Raw genomic sequence first — 20,796 nt, forward strand, 5'->3', positions numbered from 1 at the left:
CCTGGAAGATGGGAGGCCTGGAACGGTTGCAGACAGTAGAAATGTCTCCTACAGGAGAGCGAGGATGCAGACTGGCCCACCCCTCCCCTCACTCTGTTGGCCCCGGGCACAGGTACTTCCATTTGAAAGACAAGGTGTTTGGGGCACTGGGGTGACTCAGTTGCTTAAGTGTCCAACTCTTGGTTTCAGCTCAGGTCATGATCTTAGAGTCATGAGATCGAGGCCCAGAGTTGGGCTCTGTGCTTAGCCCAGAGTCTGCTTGAGACCCTCTCTCCCTCTCCCTCTGCCCCACCTCCCTGCTCTCCCCACTCTCAAATAAATAAATCAATCATTTAAAAAAGAAAGCAAAAGACAAGACGTTCTCAGGAAGGTGTTCTGGGGAGCCACCATGCAGGGGGAGATGCGGTAGGGGAGTTGGTGCCTCACCCAGACTTCTTATCAGTGTTGTCACCTCGTGTGAAGGGGCAGAGCATTCTGGGTCTTGGGTCCCCTATCATCTGAGCAGCCTCCATGAAATGCCTTCATCCCCGCCCCATGAACTCTCTGAGAGGCCAGCATCTCATGGTCTGCTGCCACCGTGCCTTGCACAGCACCCACCATGGAGTAAGCCCGCAGTGAATGAGGTCACAGCAGTGCACAGTCCAGCAGCTCTGATTCTTAGATTGGGGAGGTCAGATTTGGGGTGCTCCCCCACCTGCCAGCATCACACCTCATCTAGCAGGGATTTGTAATTTGTCTGAGGCCGGCTGTGGGTCTGCTGCGGACCTCCTGCTCAGCCCCTGGAAGCAGAGCTGGCCGGCCGGCGGCTGATCACAGAGGCATGAGGAAGTGCAGTCAAGACCAGCAGAAGAACCATCAGCAGAGCCCGGCCGGTGTGGTCGACCACAGAACCATGAACCATGGGGGTTCTAAGTCTATAAGCTTGGGGGCGGGTTGTTGTGCAGCAAGACATAGCTTCTACAGGGCCCCAGGCCACCATCCATATTCCATGTAATCTGGTAGAGTGATTGTTTAGTGGGTCTGAACTTGACACTCCCCTGTTTAGCGTCTCTGTGGCCTCTTGTGGCCTGTAGGGAACACCGACCTCTGAGCCTTGTGACACTTCTTCCAGCCCTTGATCTCACTGCATCACATCTTGGGCGAGACAAAGACTGTGGGTGGTTGACACCCACATTGTCCTAATTAACTGTAAGACCCAGCTCTGGGTCACCTCCTCTATTACCCCCGTTTCTTGAACTCCTTCCAGGCAGACTCTGTCATCCTGGGATTAGCAGCTCATACTGAGAAATGACTTCTTTCTCTACCAGCCCCCCTGCTTGCAGTGAGTTGCTCAAGGGTGGGTGTGCCTTGGGACCAGGGAACCCACTGTTAGCCAGGTTCTACCATGGGACAGCTCTGCCTCTCAGAAAGTTCTTTCCTCAAAGTAAGCTGGAATCTGTTTCTCAGGACTTTTTTTTTTTTTCTTTTTGGTCCTGCTGGGGAAATGCAAAATACATTTGTCCCCTTTCTCTGTAGGTCTTTGCTTCTTCAAGAAAGCCCTCTCAGGCTCTCACTGTGTCATGAAAGTTATGTTATTGCATCCCTTTGCCAGTCTGATCCCTTTCTTCTGAATGACCCAAGAGATGAAACACAATACTCTTTATGACCTTGTCCATTGCTAAGCTAAATGGGATATCACCTCCCACATTTTAGATGCTATACTCCTATTAAAATAACCCAAGAACTGGCAGCTATTTCAGCAGTCACTAAGCTCCCTTTCAAGGAAAATCCTGAAGTATCTTCCTCTCATACTTGCTGAGCCCAACTGACCCTTCTAATACCCTTCTTTCCCTTAAAGCTCCAGAAAAGTGAGCCTGTCTTCCTGCTCATTATCTTAAATCCAGTGCCAGGCACAAGGAGTCTGCCACCAGGAAGGCAACTCTGATGCTGGGATCCCTGGCACTCAGGCCTGTTCTCTGACTTCATAGTCTGTTAGGCATCCCTGGGTCTGGACAAAGCCCTACCCCAGCAATCCAGCTCACTGGGTAACCTCAGGAAAGTCTCTGCCTATGTCTGGGCCTTGGCTTCTTTATCTGTAAAATGGAAATGTTCAACTCAATAATATATACATGTATTTTAAACTTTTTATTAGAGTCACAGGGAGATCCCTTGTACTCTTACTCAGTTTGCCCTGTGATGACATCATGTGTAAGTCTGCTGCAATGTCACAACCAGGAATGTTTTCGGATTCTAGCCACATTGTGCTGGTTTGACACGCACTTATTTTAATTTAATGGGAAGCCTTTTCTAGCGTGTAGGAGAGACTTCCTCATCAAGCTCGTGACTCATCTCCGGAGGACGAGAACCTGTCTGTGTCCGTTGCAACACCTAGGAGTCTCCCCGGGCTGGGATTTGGGAGTGTTGAGAGCTGTTCAGTGCCCACAACGGATGGGGTGATGGCTACGGTGGGGGAGCGGGGAGGGCGACTGCGGACTGACGCGACAGGCCCACAGCAGGAACTGGGTTAGAGAAGGGGCCTGCATGTCTACCCTGGGCCCTTCTCAGACAGAACGTGGGAGCCCACCTGGGTGCTGGAGCCAGGAATGCCGGGAGACCACACGCTCACTCATCTCTTCGTGTCAGGTGGGAGCCCTACCAGGCGAGGCTCGACCCACACAAGAAATCCCCTGGGTCGAGCGCATCACCCGAGCCGCGAATTCAAAAATTTTATTTCTCGCGCAGCACTGATCCTTTTAACCAAGGCAGGAGTTTCTCCCTCTGCCCACGAACACTTGACCTTGTCTGCAGGGCTGTGGGCCGGGCTCTGGTGATGGTTACACCCACCCAGGAGATCAGGTGTCTGGAAGATCATGCACACAGCCTAATGTTGAACAGGTGCACGAGCAACGGTCTGATTTCTCACGCCAGCACGCTCTATATGGTGGCATCGTCTTTTGCAACCCCCAGAGAGAATTTTTAGAAGGTACAGGGGACCGAGAAGGCAGCAAGGAGGACCTTTTCAGGTCAGGTCACTCAGAGCGGGGAGAGAGTGGGTGTTATCTTTCCTTTCTGACCCTCTACTTCGGCCTGCTAGTCCTGTCCTGGCCGCCTTATTCAGGACCTTTGCTCCCAGGATTCCTGCCCCAGGGGCTCAGACATGGCCTTGGTGTTGGGAAGCAAGCAGGCAAGCTGGTGACTCCAGCCTCTGCTCTGTGGGAGGGGGCTGTAGCTCTGGCATCAGGGGCACCTGCTCTCAGCCCCAGAGAACTGGTGTCCTAGAGAGCACCCCAAAGTCAGTGCCTGGGGGCCCCTGCTGTGCTCCCAGCACCCACAGCAGTGTCTGGCCCGAACTAGAGGCTCAGTAAACATCTGCCTAAGGAAGGAATGCAGGCTCCATGTCACTAGATCCGCCAATGCCCAGGGGAAGCCCGGAATGGGATTCTTGGGTGGAATTTAACTATTGGTCACCAACTCAAAAATAGTTTTTAAACACCACATGATTTAAATTAAACACATGTGCTGGTTGGATCAGTGCTTGTTGACTTAAATCTCTGCTCTCCAGGACGCCTCCAGGGGCTGGTGCACTGACCTCGGGGGTGGCCACTGCTGGCCTGCAAGGGTCTGGTGGCCCAGGCCCTCTTAGAGCCCATCGGCGGGCTCCAGGAGCACTGGCTTCTTTCCCTTTCCTGAGTGCATCCAGGGCTTTGCTGCTGCCCCGTGAGCACTGGCCTTTCTCGAGCAGAAGCTGTTCCTCCCTGTACTCCCACCCCCGCCTGGACACCGGCCTTGGCACCTGACCCACAGCTGTCTCCTCCCCGGCACCCTCCAGCACTGCCCGCCTGCCCGCAGGGGCCCTGTGGGCTCCCATCCCCTGCCTCTCCGCTCCTGGGCTGCCCGGTCTCTCCACTCCCGGGCTGCCCGGTCTCTCCACTCCCGGGCTGCCCGGTCTCTCCACTCCCGGACTGCCCGGTCGCCAATGACCTTCTCCTTCTCTCTATTCCAGCCGCTCAAGGCCATGGCCACACAGGAGATGGAATGTTCTGCGCAAACACTCTGTGGCCTCAACCTCCTGTTCTTCTGCTCTGTCCTAGGTGCTCCCACGGTCCCCGCTGTGTGACCACATCCGTGTCTGTCTCCCTCACCTCCTAAGATCATTCCTTCTCTAATTCAGTCAGTCTCCATAGTCTGACCAAAACCCCCAACCCCCTTGAGCGGTGGCGGTGCTCTGGCAAAACCCCAGCCCTGGAGGTACCCCATGTCTGCCTGTCTGGGGCCTGATAAGCATGGCTAGAATGAGTCACACAACAGGTCAATGCCTTCTAGCTCTAGCCGGGCCCCCCATGCTTCCCTCCCTGACCTTGACCGGCTCGTCCCATCTGCGAGCGCCTTGTTCCTCACTCTCCTTCTCTTCTCCCTCCCAACCTGTACACCTACCCACCTCTGGCTGGAGCTTGCTTCTTCTCTCTGCAACACACCATTTTCCTGTTTGGTCTGGCCAACTGCGTGTCCTTCAGACTCACTACTTACAGTCCCAGTCTCTTCCTCCGGGAAGCCCTCCAGATCCCACTCCTCCTGGCCACGCCTCCTGGGGGCTGCTTCTCTGTGCTCAGAACACCTCCTCACACGTGGTGGGGGCAGTTACCCTGCTCTCTGACACTCTCCAAGCCCCTTGAACGCAGACTTTTCCCAGTTCACCCCGATCCCCTGGAGCAAGAAGACTAAAGCATTAACAGTTCCATAAATACTCTTTCTGCATAGCGCCCGTGTCGCACCTGCGTGCCCCGGTTATGCCTCTGCCAGGCCCCCCTCCCTCTCTCTGCGCCTCTAGACTCTGCCCTTCCTAAAACTCAGCTCCCTGTTGCCTCTCTTCAGAGCAGGTCTCCGGACAGCCCTGCAAGGAACACACCCTTTTCCCCTCTGAACACTCACGGTGCTGGATACGGGGCGTGCTTCTGTGATTTCTCGCTTTCTTTTTTTTATATTCTAATTATTCATGCCAGTCTCTTGTGGATGGGATCCCTAGTTCTAGCATGTCTGTGTGCCTAGCCATTAGCCTAGAACCTTCTGGGTGGGCACGTGGCAACGTGGGCAGAGACCCTTACCGCAAGTTTCCTGTGGCTGCTGGAACAAATGAGCACAAACTCGGTGATGTGAAACAACACGGCTTTATTGTCTTCTGTTTCTGGAGGCCAGACCTCTGAGGTCCATCTCAGCAGGCTCAAGTCCGGATGTCTACAGGGCCGACTCTTTCCAGAGGCTTAAGAGGAGAATCCTTCTCTGTCCCTTTTCCGGCCCTTAAGGGGCGCCAGCAGCCAGCCCCTGGCTCTGGGCTCCTGCGGTCCCTCCAGCCTCCTGCTTCTGCGGTCGCATGGCCTTCTCAGATGCTCACATGGCCACTTCTCTTATAAGGACCTTTGTGGAGACACTGGACTGACTCAGATAATCCAGGATCAACTCCCCATCTTGGGACCCTTACCTTAATCACACCCACAGAGAAAAACACGCAACAGTTTCCAGGGATGAGGTCCTGCCCATTGCTGCGGGGGGGGGGGGGGGGGGGGGGGGGGGGCAGAGGGCAGGGTGCGCTCCATCCGGAGCCCAGGACAACAGCATCTATCATGTCCAGAATTACTGAGAAGGAAGCCACGCTTCATGGCTCCCTGCTGTTTTTCTTCTGCCAGAAATGTGGGAGAACGTCCGTCCTGTGGGGCAAGGACCCCAGACTAAGACTCCGAGGGGTACACTGCTGGTAGAGCTCCCAGACCTTGGTCCGGAAAAGCCGGCCCACGAAGACGTAAATGACGGGGTTCAGGCAGCTGTTGGTGAAGGCGAAGAAGTTGGCATACTGCAGGCCCAGGTCGATGAAATCCTCCCAGAAGCAGCCCCGGACGGCCCGCACCTGGTAGAGGAATTCCAGGAAGGCGAAGAAGTGGTAGGGGGTCCAGCACACCAGGAAGGCGGCCACCAGCGTGAGGATGAGGGCCGTGCTCTTGCCGCCCGCGGGGCCCCCGCAGCGCGTCCCCGGGACCTCCGCCCGCCCGCGCAGGGAGGCCAGGATGTGGGCGTTGAAGAAGACGATGGCGGCCAGCGGCAGCAGGAAGCCCAGCACGTTCAGCTCCACCATCCTCGCCCAGGGCCAGGCCCCGCCGGGCGGCAGCAGCACGCAGGCGTGGGAGTTGTTCAGCTCCGGCACGGCTTGGACGGAGCGGAACAGGAAGGTGGGCACGCTCAGGAGGCCGCCCAGCGCCCAGATGAGCAGGCAGGTGGCCTTGGCCCGTCGCCGCTGCCGCCGCCACCGGCTGGCCATGGGGTGCACCAGCACGCGGTAGCGGTCCCAGCTGATGGCCACCACCAGGAAGATGCTGATGAACAGATTGGCCTTGATGACGCCATTGACCAGGCGGCAGAGGGGGCCGCCGAAGGGCCAGCGGAACTGGTGCGCGATGTTCTCCGCCCAGAAGGGCAAGCCCAGGACGAACACCAGGTCGGAGGCGGCCAGGTTGGCCAGGTAGATCTCGGCCACGCTCAGGCGCCGCCGCGGGAGGAGGAAGACGGACAGCACGAAGAGGTTCCCCAGCAGGCTGCAGACGCAGATGATGACGATGAACGGGGGGAGCGCGCCGTAGAGCAGGGCCCAGGCTTCCCGCGCGCCACCGCACGACGTGGCATTGGGCGCCGAGAGCCGGCTCCGGTTCAGCAACAGGGACTCCAACAGGCTCCGGGACGCCATCCACCGGGACCTGCACCGAAGGGCATGCAGAGTTAGCGGGAGGCCGCCCCTGGCAACCCGCCCCCAGGCTTGGGAAATAAGGTGCTATTGGCGCGTGGCCACACCTGCTCCTTTGTGTGTTGTCCAAGGCTACTTTTGTGTGGCAGCCACAGGGCTGCGTGGCTGGCACAATTGGGAATACTCGCCGTCTGGTCTCCTTGAGGAGATGTTTGCCGACCCCTGGCATAAAGGAAAGGACAGGGGCTTTGACACCCCAGTCCGAACCCTGCTGCAACCTCTCGGTGTGGGCCACTGAGACCCCTGACTTTTATTTTTCCTTTTTGGAAGTCGGAGCCAATCGTATCTCTCTTGTGGGGCTGTGGCGAGGACCGGCGTTTGGATCTGTGGAGCGCTTGGCGAGGTCGCCTGGTCCAGAGGAAGCGCCCAGTGGAAGGTGCTGATTCGTCTTATTAACAACCACAGTAGTGGGGTGCCTGGGTGGCTCAGTCGGTTTGGCTCAGGTCATGATCTCAGGGTCCCGGGATCGAGCCCCACATCAGGCTCCCTGCTCCGCGGGGAGTCTGCTTCTCTCTCTGACCTTCTCCCCTCTCATGCTGTCTCTTATTCTCTCTCTCTCAAATAAATAAATAAATAAAATCTTAAAAAAAAAAAAAAGAAAGAGTAGCCATTCACATCGAAGAAATGATCTCTATCTCCAGGCACCATTCGAAGACGTTCACGTTTAAATATTTTTTTGTTTAATTTTCCCAGCAGCTCTGTGGGGGCTGGGTCCTTGTCCCCTCCATGCAATGGTTCAGAAACCGGAGCCCTGGGGGGCTGATCTCTCCTTTGTGGTCACACAGACCTCGACCGTCTGACCCCAGAGCCTGGGCCTCTGTCTACATGATCCTGCTGCACGTTTTGTCCCCACTTGGTAGACGAGGGAGCCAGGCTCCGTTGTTAACAGCCTGTCCTGGGAGACCTCAGTCTGTGCTGTCCCCTAGCCACACAGCTGGCCTGCCTCCCGCGTGCCGACGCTGTTCCAGGGGAAGAGAGATGTGGTGGGAAGGAAGCGGACTATGCCTCCCAGCCCTCTGGAACCCCATGGAAAGAAGGGACCGCGTCCTGTACTTGTGGGCTGAGATTCTTCCACTGGGCAATGCCTCACAGCATCTAACAGAAGATACTGTGTAAGAGAGAATCAATTTTGGAAGAGTCTTGGCTGTGTGACCTTGGACAACCACTTGGTGTCTCTGAGCCCGACTTTCCTTATCTGAGGAGGTGATGACCGTCAAGTTTTGACACTGTTGGTAACTCACACACTGGGCCATTCACACCAAAGCACAATTCACCAGTTCCTCCATGCAATTATCTACTGAACTAGTATTTATTGAGCACCAGCTGTATACCTCGTGCTGTTCTAGGTATTTTGGACACGGCAGTGAATCAAACCGGTAAAAACTCCTTGCCCTCGGGGGGCTTCTAGCCTAGTGGGAGGAGAGAGCCCCAACACTGAACAGACTGAGTAAATGTGTTGGCTGGGGAGTGGTGGCAAGGGGGAATGATAAGATGGAATCAGCGTCTAGATTTATATTGGAAGTAGTACCACCGTGATTTTCAATCAGATGCAGGCTGTGAGAAAAGAAGGATCAGATGTCGTCAAGAAATATGAGGTTGTCCTCAACTGACATGGAGGTCACAGACTGCAGATGGAGCAGGATTTTTTGAGTGCGGGGGGAGATCAGGGGTTCATTCTTGGACATGTCAAGGTTGCGATGTCTACTGGCCCCCAAGTGGGGATTTCTAGGGCTCACCTAGATAGTCAAGTCTGGTTTTCAGGGACAAGGTCTGATACTATGATTACCTAGATGGTGTTTAAAGCCACATGACTGGATGAAATCACCAAGGGGGAGTGTAGACAGAGAAGAGAACAAGGTACCTGGTCACCAGAAGGCAGGTGAATGGGACACACAGGGAATCATTGGCTGGGGGGCTGTGGAGTACCTGAAGTGCTCGGAAGCCCTGACCCAGAGCGTGCGGAACAGTCAGGATACTCTTGTTCTGTCAGTTCCTGCAAAGCATAAATCCACAACTAAATACTTCCTTGGTTATTCAGAAATACTTGTTTGTTTTTTTTTTTATTCTTTTAAAAGTAGGCTCCACGCCCAGCGTGGGGCTCAAACTCATAGCCCTGAGATGGAGTTGCGTGCTCTACCGACTGAGCCAGCCAGGCGGCCCCTGGAAATACTTCTAAATTTTGCAATATGCCCTTTCTGGCAGTGATGAGCTCAGAATTACAAGCCGTGGAGACTAAAGTAGCGAGCTTCTGTTTCTCAAGGAAGCTGTGGTGACTGTGCAGGTTGCACAGAATGTTTGCTGATGTTGACATCACTGTGGGGCTGCAGCGATTTCGCTGAACCCAAGAATACCTGAGACACAAAAGCTGCCATTTTAGAAGTTCATGTTTTTAAAAGATCTGCCCTAAGACACCGATCTCACCCGTGGAAGCATGGCTTTTCAACTTAGACCAAGCAACTGTTCTGCAAATTAATTCAGTTGATGTTTGGTTCTGGTTTTCTCCTAGACAAATTTCTGGAAGCTCAGTCTGACCAAACAGAACAAAGGACTTTTGGGGAATTCTATTCTAAATTTAGTTTAAATTGTTTATGTTGGAACTAGAATTATATTTTTGTGATGGTAATGCAAAGACAGATTATCCTGAGCATGGTGTCATGGTAACAGTTACATTCTTACTAAATAAAAGACCAAAGAAACAGAAATGTACACACTGGGCGCCTGGGTGGTGCAGTGGGTTAAGCCGCTGCCTTCGGCTCAGGTCATGATCTCAGGGTCCTGGGATCGAGTCCCACATCAGGCTCTCTGCTCAGCAGGGAGCCTGCTTCCTCCTCTCTCTCTCTGCCTACTTGTGATCTTTCTCTGTCAAATAAATAAATAAAATCTTAAAAAAAAAAGAGAAATGTACACACTATTTATAATTACTTGCAAGTAAGTTTCGATATTCTACCAATTGAAATGGAGATGATTGCTGACAAAATTAAGAAAACCACAGCTTTTTTAGTGCAGTTGATGGTGAATTAAAAAAAAGAAAACCTTTGACATGTATTTCTTTCCTTTGCTGCCCATCATCCATCTATTTTATAAGACCTTGAGCCTAAATGCCTGAAAGTGTTACTAGTTGTTTATTAAAGGAGAGCTCTAATTTTTTTTGAATTTTATTTCAAATCAATGGGAGAGCTTTAATCAAGATGTTTAAAGAACAGAGTACTGAAACATCTGCTTTTGCATGTCTAACGATGGAAAAAGAAGCTAGTGTGCAGAAAATAAAGGAAATGTATTGTAAAAAGAAAGAAAGGATTAAATCAGAGAGCAAGGGCTCCGTGGCACACAAGATTTAATTTTAACCCACTGAGCCACCCAGGCGCCCCACAAGATTTAATTTTAAAATTCTGTAGTGAGCTTTGGACTTCCTCAGTTTGTGGGAAGAAACTTTCCGTTGGATAAGTTCATATTCTGTATAGAAATGAGGTGAAATTGGGAAAACCTATGATTCATGACATCTAAGCTTGCCAAAGCATTCAAAAATCACAACTACAGTTTCTTTGTAGAGTTGCGTCTAGTAAAAGTATTTGTGGAAGAAAGCCACTTTGAATGAAGGCATAAAGGCACCACATGTGAAAATATCTGCGCTAAAGTACTCACATCATTTTATATGCAGAGAGTCGGGCTTGAGAACAGCCCCCCTTGGCACAACTTGCTCAGTGTGTGTTGGCACCTGAGCACCTGCCCCAGCCCCATTTTCTTAAATAAATATGTTCTAGTCTAAGAGAAGGGTCGACTGAAGGTGCTCATTTACATTTATTAACTGTAACACTTGAAGGCGAAGAGTTCAGCAATTATGTGGAACAATTAAAAATAGTAAGACCAGGCAAGAAGAAAAAGTCATTCTCCAGGAAAATGTCCCGGACACACCCAAGACAGGCACGGATCAGAGCCCACGGATTTGTACCCAGTTTATGCTGCTTACGTCCTTTTTCAGTGTTCAGCTTGGTAACATGAAAACTTATTTTGCCTTCATGTATACGGGTGGATATATATACTTAAAGACGTAACTATTTTTTAAAACAATTGTATTACTAAAACTCCTTTCTAACTCCATCACGGTAATATGGCCAAGCTGCTATGGGTTTGTGTGCATATAGAGAGAGTTAAATACATCAATATTTAGAAAATAGCTTTTGCACGAGAACTGCTTTATGAATGCACTGCTGTAATACAGCTATTTGGTTCTTTGAAGCCACCTGATTTGTGGGGCTTCCTTTCAGCGGCCGCAGGAAGCTGGTGTGCCCATCAGACTTGATTTCTCAGATGCCCCGGGGCGGGGAGAGGGCCCAGCACCCCATTGGACTTCATACACATCTACAGAGCTGCGTCCTGAAACTGTCACGGGGCCTCACACCATGCCTTCCTGTGCCCTTCTCTGCACTTGGGGACCAAGTTCTACCCACCAAGGAAAACCCGCTCAACAGCTTTGTCTCTGCCCCAGGCCTCCCCGATGCTGGGGCTGGAGGGAGACCTGGATGCCCGTGTCTGAGCCTTCAGCATCCCCTACACCTGTCATCTGTGGAGGGTTCAAGACTCTGCTGGGCTCTCAGGAACTTGAGCTTGACAGCGGGGCTGCATGAATAGTCAGAGAGTTGTGCCCATGGTACAGATGAACAAACTGAGGCACAGATATGACACCAGGGGCTCTGGAGGTGGAGGAAGGGGCTGTGAGCCCAGAGACACAGGCAACCTCTCAAAGGTGGAAAAAGCAAGGAACAGATTCTCCTCTGGAGCCTCCAGAAAGGACACAGCCCTACCAATACCTTGACCACAGCCCAGTGTGACTGATGTGGAACACCGAACTTACAGAACTACATGACAGTAAATTTGTGTCGTTTTTAAGCCACGAGGTTTATGTTAATATATTACAGCAGCCAAGGAAATCTCATCCAGGGGGCAAGGCTTCACCCTACCCGGAAAATCAGGGACTGCTTCCCAAGCCACATGCCGAGACCTCTGAAGTCAGCTGGAATCTGATCGGTTCAGCACACGCTGTCCTCTGTCCCACAGTCTGTGTCTGCTCAAGATAGACTTACTGACTTTTTAAGACTTTTTTTCCCCAAGATTTTATTTATTCATTGGACACACACACACACACACACATACACACAGAGCACAAGTAGGGAGAGCAGCAGGCAGATGGAGAGGGAGAAGCAGGCTCCCCGCTGAGCAGGGAGCCCGACACAGGGCTCGATCCCAGGCCCCTGGAATCATGACTGAAGCTGAAGGCAGACGCTTAACTGACTGGGCTACCCATGCACCCCAAGACTTATTTATTTATTTGAGAAAGAACATGAGCAGGAGGGGCAGAGGGAGAGGGAGAGAGAATATCAGGCAGACCCTGTGCTGAGTATAGAGCGTAACATGGGGCTCCATCCCAGGACCCTGAGATCATGATCATGACCTGAGCTAAACCCAGAGTTGGAGGCTCAACAGACTATACCATGCAGGTGCCCAAGCTAGGCTTATTTCTAAAGGGTTTGTCTTTGCCACCTGCTATCGGTGTTTATAGCAAGTTGGACAGAAAGAAGAGACCTTCCTTCACCACTTCTTAGTTGTAGCTCTGATATTTGCCTGGCATATAGTAGGTGCTCAGTAAACAGCACTATCGACATAGTAATATTTGATCTTATTTGTTAAAAACTTAGAGATGACCAGGCAGGTCTACCAGAGAAGATGGGTCTATAATTTCTATGTGCCACTTTCTGAGTTCTCTGTACATTTTAACATTGACATCGTTACTCGGGAGACTACTGTCTTCCACAAGGAGGGCTTCTTGGAATTCATTCCAGTTCCAACAGTGAGGTGGTAATAAAGGCATTTGAAATACAGACACAGAGATTAAAGAATCACAGCTCAGTCAAATAACAAGATGCTATTGTCAAGCCACAAATAACCTAGCCAGTTATTGGCCTTCTGAAATCTGGTAAGCCATCCTGGGGAGGTCTGTCGGATTTTTATCCATCAGAATTTGTAAATGGAAGCTGGTCAGAGCCCACACAGAACACTTGGGAGGCTGTATCCAGCCTCTACATATTTCCTGTGGCCTTGAAATAAAGAAAGAGCTTCTGGAAACTTCCCAGGCTAGTCCAGACACTCTCTTCCTTTTCTTCTGGAAAAGCAACTCAACCTGGAATATAGTCTCTTAAACGGATTTAGAATTAGGATTCCTCCCTTCCTTTCTTTCTTTCTCTCTTTCTTTTTAAAATATTTTATTTATTTATCTGACACAGAGAGATTAGAACTCACAAGCAGAGGAAGCAACAGAGGGAGAGGGAGAAGCAGGCTCCCCACTGAAGGGACCCCGATGTTGGGCTTGATCCCAGCACCCTGGGATCACGACCGGAGTCTTTGGCAGTGCTCAACCAACTGAGCCACTCAGGTACCCTAGAATTAAGTTTCAAAAAAACACACACTTAAAGAAAGCCAAAAATTCTGCTAATACTTAGTTATAAAGGGAAGCTTTTTTTTTTTTTTAAGATTTTATTTATTTATTTGACAGAGAGAGAGAGAGAGAGAGATCACAAGTAGGCAGAGCAGCAGGCAGAGAGAGAGGGGGAAACAGGCTCCCTGCTGAGCAGAGAGCCTGATGTGGGGCTCGATCCCAAGACCCTGAGATCATGACCTGACATGAAGGCAGAGGCTTAAACCCTCTGAGCCACCCAGGCACCCCAGTTTGTTTTTTTCTAAGAGACGTGGCTCTCCTCTTACATCTCGCTCTCACAAGAGGGGGAAAAAAAGGTGGTAATTTACTTACCCAGGAAAGGAAAGAGTTCACAGCTTCAGCTGACTTTCCCAATGACGAGAGCAGCCCTCGGAGGTATGTTCTGCACTGAGAAGCCTCGTGGAAATGCTGCGGCCTTGAATTATATAACCTCCTCTCCGATGAGGTCACTGGAGGGATTGCCGAAAAGAGTGAGTCTTTCAAAGGAAGAAGCAAGCTGGGGTTTAAAAGGAAAACTGCTCTGCATTTGGGGGACTGGCAGGAATTCTGCTCCCACACCTCCTCACATTGGCGACATCTGGGGAAGCCCGGACAGCCCAGGAGTGCTGTGTTGGCCAACATGCACTTAAAATGCATCCTGGCCTCCTTCTGAGACCCCGTGAGCCTCCGTGGACACTGAGTGATAACAGCCCCATTGACCACGGGGTCCTTCCTGCCTGAGGTTTTGCAACAGCTTTCCTTAAATGCCTCCTTCTGAATTTCGGCCCTAAAGGATCCATGGCCAAGAACCCGTTAGTGTGGAGCCCACTAAACAAACAGTGAGCTAGGAAAAATTTGACTCAGGCGGGGTCCGGAGTTGAGTAAGAGCAGATGCACTTTCCCTAATCTTCCCGGGCGGCTCCGAGGCCCATTCTTCAATGCACATTGCATCTGTCAACTTGAACTACTCAAGACCTCGTGCTCAGTCCATAAGACATGTCTGGCTTTCTTTGAGAGTCAAGTTTCAAGAGCCTTTAACTGCAGTGCTCCTTATCCGCCCTCTTAGAAAATTATGACATTTCAGAGTCCTTCCCTAAACGCAGGAGAACGCATCCATGTCAGGGCTTAAATTCTGGCTTCTGGAAAGGGGATCCCCGAATCTCAGGGTCCCAGCCCTCCACATTCCTTAGTCTGCCTCTTGGGTGCTCCATGTCCCTTTGGGACGTTACCTTGAACCCAGCCTCTCTTGAGCAGAACATGTCCCCTTTGTCTTCAGAATCTGGCTAGGTTATTTGTGGCTTGACAATAGCATCTTGTTATTTGACACCTCGGTGGGGACAATATGCTCTTTAGAATTTTCTAGCAGTTTTCTAATATGCTAGACATATTAAAGTCATGGGAGCAGAAGACAAAGAAGAAGATGATTCCAAGATTCAGTAGCCTCTGGAGTTTATCTTTGGGAAGGCCGCCTCCCATCAGGGGAGACTTGGGACTATTTTATTTTTTTTAAATTTTTTTAATTTTTAGTAACGTGGGTGTTAGGTGAGTGTCGGACCTCGTTTGGGGGAGATTTTCATCAGAGAGAGGCTCCAAGTCCCATTTCTTCCTGATTAGTGATGAGGATTGGGGTCTCCCCAGAGAAGCCCTTTCTGGAAAGCTGCTGCTTTTTTTCTCCCTTCCATATGCGTTTAGACTGGACTGTATCTGCTCTTATGGGATGCCTTCCTGCCCAGGCCCTGAGATCAGGTCCCAGGGTCCGACCCTGGCCCTGCACACGTGGGGGCAGGGGATGGCCCATGAGGACAAGGGGACGGTGTGTGGCCGGGCCCCGTGACTCCTTTGCTAGAGGATGACTGAGCTGGGGCTTGGGAGATGACTCCGTGGCAGCCTTGCCAAAGCCATGGGGCCTCGCCCCGGGGGTGAGATGGAATGTTCTCTAAAGAAAATGGATGTTCCCACTGTTGCTCACTCCGAGTGGGAAATGGGAAGTGGGTCTTGGTCCCAGGGAGGGGAGAGTCTCCTTCTACTTCTGGGGCAGTGGGGAGAGGGGGCCTGAATTCTGGGAGGCTGAGGACAGGGAGCGTGAACCCCAAACCCAGGACTGAAGGCAGGATGAGGGAACCTCCCATCTAGGAAGGGGTACAGACCCCTATAATGTGGAGGATGGGGGAACCCTGGAGTGGGATGAGGGTCCTCTGTGTCCTGCGGGATGTGAGGGGCACGTGTGGGGAGAACAGGGCAACAAAGAGGCACAAAGAGGTGGCTGGCAGGGTTCCCAGGACTGCCGTCTGCGAACAGAGGACAGCCTGTCTGGCTTGGTGGGACGGGTCCTCCCTCTTGGGGACTGTCCCTGAGGCGAGTGCTGGGACTCTAGGCAGCTGTGTCTCCTGAGCTCCGGGTGAGCTTGGGCTTCGAAGCATATTCAGGGAAGGTGGGGTGGAGTTTGAGGGACTTGGGGACTCATGGGTCACAGTCCCCACTGTGACATACACAGTTCTCCAGTCGCTAAACCCCGGAGCCACCCTGTGTCCTCTCCTAGTCACATCGAGCAGCTTCTGTGAGGACATTTCATTGGGAACATCTCTGCAGGTAACTTCTAGAACCCAAGCGTACTCAGGGTTCCTGCTCAGCCACCACAGTCACACGTGTGGTCCCTACTATTAACTCTACTTGCAGACACAGGAAAGAAGCCGAAGCTGGGCACCTTCTGACCTGAACCAAAGGCACATCGAGCTCCCTGTCCCCTCTGTCGAAGCCTTCCTTCTGTCATCAGTGTTAGTCTCTCATGCCGCAGACACGTCTACGACATGGAATTCCCAACAAATCTTGCTTTCTCACTCTCATCCTTCTGTCAATGCCTGTGTTAGATTGCTATTCCAGAGCACTGTATTTTGTCATTCCAGAGGACTACACCCCAGTCCCTGGGAATTCACAGACTCCACAGTCCTGCTTGTAACACCCAGAGCCACTTCCCGATGCTGGGGCTTCTGATGCGGCCGAGCGGTGATTGGCAGGCTCCCTGGTGCTTCCGGACTTGTCTTCCTGTGGGCATTTGCTGGCAATGGCCTCTCCTTCCCAACCTGTCTGCTTTGTGTCCCTCCATCATTCAAAGCCCGTTGTAGCCCCTTGTTCCTGGATGAGCGCGGGCCTGTGTGTTCCTCCTTGTATTCTGCAAATACGGAGGGGGTGCCTGCCTGCCTGCCTGGTGCCCAGGGAGGGCTGGGTGCAAGGGGACAGAGAGAAGCAGCCTCGGCATGTCCCTGGGTCTGCTCATGTTCCGGCGGATCCAGCAGGTGGTCAAGCTCACGTTGGCGGGCAAGGGTGTAAACGCCGTTACAGAAGAGCCCAGGGCGGGCACACAGAGGGTGTGGGCAGGGAGTGGCCCAGCTGGAGGCATCTGGGTGGAAGGGAGGTAAAAATACAATCCTCAAGTTTGTTGGTTTCCCAAAGCGCAAACCCCTGGAAACTGACAGTTGCAGGCTTGAGAGGGTCCCAGGCCGCTCTGAGCACTGTGTCCGCCTGAGCTGATGGCCGTTTGGAAGTGAAGAGCTCTGAGCACTTGGCAGAAAGCACTCTGCTGGGCCAGGGGTTCCAAAGACCAGGAAGGTGTAAAAGTAGCCACATTAATCCCTGTGACAGCTTTGCTCTGGGAGAGGCTGTCTCACCTGGATGGGACGAGGAGGGTGGCTCGGCTGACCCTCCTTTGAGGGGAGTCGGGAGAAGCCCCTGAGCTAACACAGCCGGGCCCTAGAGCACCCTGGGCCCGGGAGGGTGTGGCCGGGGAAGCTCAGCCACATTCTGCTTTGTTCTAAAGCCTTAATCGGACCCCGTTGACTCTGCTGGAAATTCTCACTGCTCCTGTCTCAGGCACAGGAATGGACTAAGACTTGTCGGTGACACAGCCTGCCACCTTTTCTGGGTGCCATGGTCATGGTCCCCACCTGATCCTCCACTGACTTTCCTGGTGCCCTTGCTCTATTTTGAACATGCCACATCTCTCCCACCTCAGGGCCTCTGCACTGGTCGTTCCCTGTGCCTGGAGCACACTGCTCTTAGATGGCTCCGTGCCTCGGGTCTCCTGTTCCTTATAACCCGCTCCCCTCCCTTATCAGATAGCCCTTCTCTGAAATAACCTCTCCCCTCCTCCCTGGCTCCCCTGTTTGTTATAACCGTTATCCTCACCTGGATACCTGGTTTGGTTTTTACTTCTTGTGTCTCCCGCTAGAGCATGAGCTCCACGGGGCAAGGGTTTATCTCTTTTGATTGGAGTCATCGTCCAAACTCTTACAACAGACCTCAATAAATATTTGCTGAATGAATTCACAACCCTATTCATTTCTATATCAGAGTATCCATAGTTTGTCTCTGGCTCAACAAGCAGTCCTGAAACCCTTGAGGGCACCGTGTCCCTTGTGGGCATTGGAAAGACACAGATGAACAAATTCCTTTCCATGGCCCCTTGAGGGACTCTGGGTCCCTCTGAGGACAAAGACACACAGTGGCTGCACAGAGTGGAATGCAGAGTGACAGCGAAGAACCAAGGGTCTGTCTGAGGATGAGGACCTAAAGAGTTTAATTCTGCTTGAGGCTGAGTCTGGAAAGAATCATGGTGGAGAGATATTTGAGCTGGGTTTTGAGAGATGAATAGGAGTCAGAAGGCAGGCAAGCTGAAGAAAGCATTGTAGGAGGAAGGCTCCTCATGCATATGTATAAGACATGTTTGTGGAAGGCTTCCTTGGAACTTGGAGCCAGAAAGCCCAGGCTCAAGCCTCAGACCGCGTTTACTCATTCTTTCTGGGTACCACTCAGGCCCTGTGTGGGTGTGTCCCCAAACGCTCCTGCTTTGGTACCACAAAGAGAATTAAACAGTTTCAGATCAGACTGAGGAGTTCTCTGACAACACAGATAGCCCCCTCCATCCCACTATTGGGGAGAGAATGCTGGAGGACCCTGGCTGTCCCAGAGAGCTCCTGACCCAGTTTGTTCATCTGGGAGTGAATGTGCCCTGCCTATTTCGTGAGCTGTTGTGAAGATCAAATAGATCCTTGGAAAAATGTCGATATTGAGTTGATATTGTGTCATATGGATGCTTACAGGGAAGATGAATGCTTATATGTATTCTCCAGTCTTATGACCTTTCTCTGGGGTCAGAAATTGCCCATATGGAAAACATCATTTTTGAATCAACAGAGATGCCTAGGGGTGCCTGAGTGGCTCAGTGGGTTAAGCCGCTGCCTTCAGCTCAGGTCATGATCTCAGGGTCCTGGGATTGAGTCCTGCATCGGGCTCTCTCTGCTCAGCAAGGAGCCTGCTTCCCTCTCTCTCTCTCTGCCTGCCTCTCTGCCTACTTGTGATCTCTCTCTGTCAAATAAATAAATAAAATCTTTATAAAAAAAAAAAAACAGAGATGCCTAAATGGTCCGTGGGTACAGCAACAAAAAATGGGGGGCATGAAATCAGATTAGTTTTCCTAGGAAACCAGTAGCGCTCGTGTGTCTTTAAGAGAGACGGGATTGATGCTGTAGGCATGTGTCTTTCACATAAATCATGCCAATCCTATGATCAGAAATGCTTCCGCAACCTGGGTAGAGGGGAACTGACATGCTGAAGAGAACGTCCACCTTTTCTTGAAGACTTGGGAGCACCTATGGCTGTCCCAGTCCTCATGGTGGCTATGCACATGTGACAGAGACAGATAAGATGAAGACCCATGTGAAAGGCCTAACTGGGGTTCTCCAATGGGCACTGGGGTCAGAGAAGATGCCTCAGAAGAGAGCTAACATTTCAGAGTTACTGGCAAAGATGTTTCTCAGGTCTCTCCAGAGAAACTGAACCAAGAGGATGTCTACCTATCTCTACCTATCTGCCTGTCTATCATTCTATCATTCTATCTACCTATCATCTATCTATCAAGATGTTTATTTCAGGGAGTTAGTTCATGTGCTTGCAGGGGCTGGCTGGTCAGAACCCACAGAGCAGACCAGAGAACAGGAAACGCAGGCAGGAGCTCATGCTGCAGTCTTGAGACAGAATTTCTTCTTCTCTGGAAACATCAGTGTTTGTTCTGAAGTCCCAGGAGGGCCCACATGAGGCCCACCCCCATTATGGAGGGCCATTTCCTTTACTGAAGTCGGCTGATGGCGGACGTTCACCACATCTACAAATGACCTTCTTGGCAACACCTGGATTCATGTTTGATTGAATAACCGGGTGCTGGAGCCCAGTGAAGCTGACGTTGAAGACTCACTGTCACAGATAGCACTTAGAGCTGTGATTCTGGCTCGGATTAATAAGGGGGTCCGTGTAGATGAGAGGAGGGGTTAGGGTTGAAGCTTGAGGAACCCCAACATTTAAACGTCAGATGGAAAAGGAGATATGGGCAAGGAGGTAGAAAGAGCAGCCAGTGGAGTACAGGTTCTGTGCCAGTCAAGTCTGGGAGACCCTGGGGTAGACCAAGCCGAGAGGAGCGTGCCTCCTTCCTGCAGGACTTCTCAGGGCCTTTAATACATGTCTGCGCAATGGGCAGCCCCACGAGGAAGATGCAGTAGTTGCAGTTCTGAGACTTATTGGTCCAATCGGGAGCTAGGTTTTTGTTTTTGTTCTATTATTTTTTGTTGGTTTATTTGTTTTTGAGAAACTTTGGGAAAAATCTGCAATAGTAAATAATGACACTGAAATAGCCTGAGGATTAGAAGGTGAGCTCTGCTGTTCTGGGAGAAACTGATAGGAGAACAGGATTGAAGAGCTTTTGGACAGTTGACGAGGTGTGGGTGCCAAGGGGAGAGGACCAGTTTTCGCAATGACAGTCCTGTTCTTCTGTGTGGAGTGCGAGGACAGGGCTCAGGATGCCCGGGAAGGCCATGCGGCCGTCAAGATGCCAGGGTCTCAGAACGTCATCGTCCTCCGCGGGGACAAGGGCTTTGGGGAATAATCTGATTCGGAAGCAAGGCCTGGGTCTTCATGTCTTCTCTGGAATTCATGGGGGAGGGGGGCATATCTGGGCTGCGGAGCTCGAATCTCAGCTCCCTCACTGCCGGGTCAGGGGAACTGGAACCCCTTTCTCCACCTCCTCCTGAAGCCTTGGTTCCTTAGTCTGTGAGGGGGGGTCCCTTGTCCAAGTTTGGGGATCAGATGAGCCACGGCGGGGGTGGGGAATGCCGCTGGCCCCTGGTCAGCAACCGACTGCAGCTGGCCTCATATTGCTTTGCTCTTGCGCAAGGAGGGGTTATGTAAGCCATCCTCCGTCTTGGCCAGGACCCTGGAGAGGAAACAGGCAGACGTGGCTGGCCCACTGAGTGGGCCTTGGAAAGTGACTCAGCATGGAGGGGGCAGCCAGAGGAGCCTCAGCCCTGTCTTGGGTCACCTTGAAGGTTGTCCATAAACAACCTCCCACTGTGGGGAGCTCTGTGCCTGGGCTGCCTGGAAGAGGCCCTGTGGCCTCTTCTTAGCCTGGTCTGAGATGCCTGGAATCAGCCTGGCTTTAGGGTTGAGGGAAATAAGAAGGGGATCAGGGTGGTCCTGGTCCTGGGCCAGTGGGTCTGTGATGCACGGTCTCTTGGGG

At 51.9% G+C, this 20,796-nt stretch overlaps 1 protein-coding gene across 3 annotated transcripts in view; it reads right to left on the reverse strand.

Moving 5' to 3' along the window:
- Positions 1-5,128: 5,128 nt before the first annotated feature.
- Positions 5,129-20,796, reverse strand: part of BDKRB1 (bradykinin receptor B1) — a 28,488-nt gene continuing 12,820 nt past the window's right edge. The window contains exons 1-3 of one of the 3 annotated variants that reach the window (XM_082736244.1): positions 13,569-14,512; positions 8,693-8,759; positions 5,129-6,719 (exon numbers count right to left, since the gene is read on the reverse strand). In XM_082736244.1, the coding sequence (XP_082592370.1) occupies positions 5,630-6,709 (1,080 nt within the window). In that variant the 5' untranslated portion in view covers positions 6,710-6,719; positions 8,693-8,759; positions 13,569-14,512 and the 3' untranslated portion in view covers positions 5,129-5,629. Of the gene's footprint in view, positions 6,720-8,627; positions 8,647-8,692; positions 8,760-13,568; positions 14,513-20,796 lie in introns of those variants that run through there. The other 2 variants (XM_082736243.1, XM_082736245.1) reach the window with 2 other exon arrangements.

The sequence above is a fragment of the Mustela nivalis genome (genome assembly GCF_964662115.1).
Source record: "Mustela nivalis genome assembly, chromosome: 6".
NCBI lineage: Eukaryota > Metazoa > Chordata > Mammalia > Carnivora > Mustelidae > Mustela > Mustela nivalis.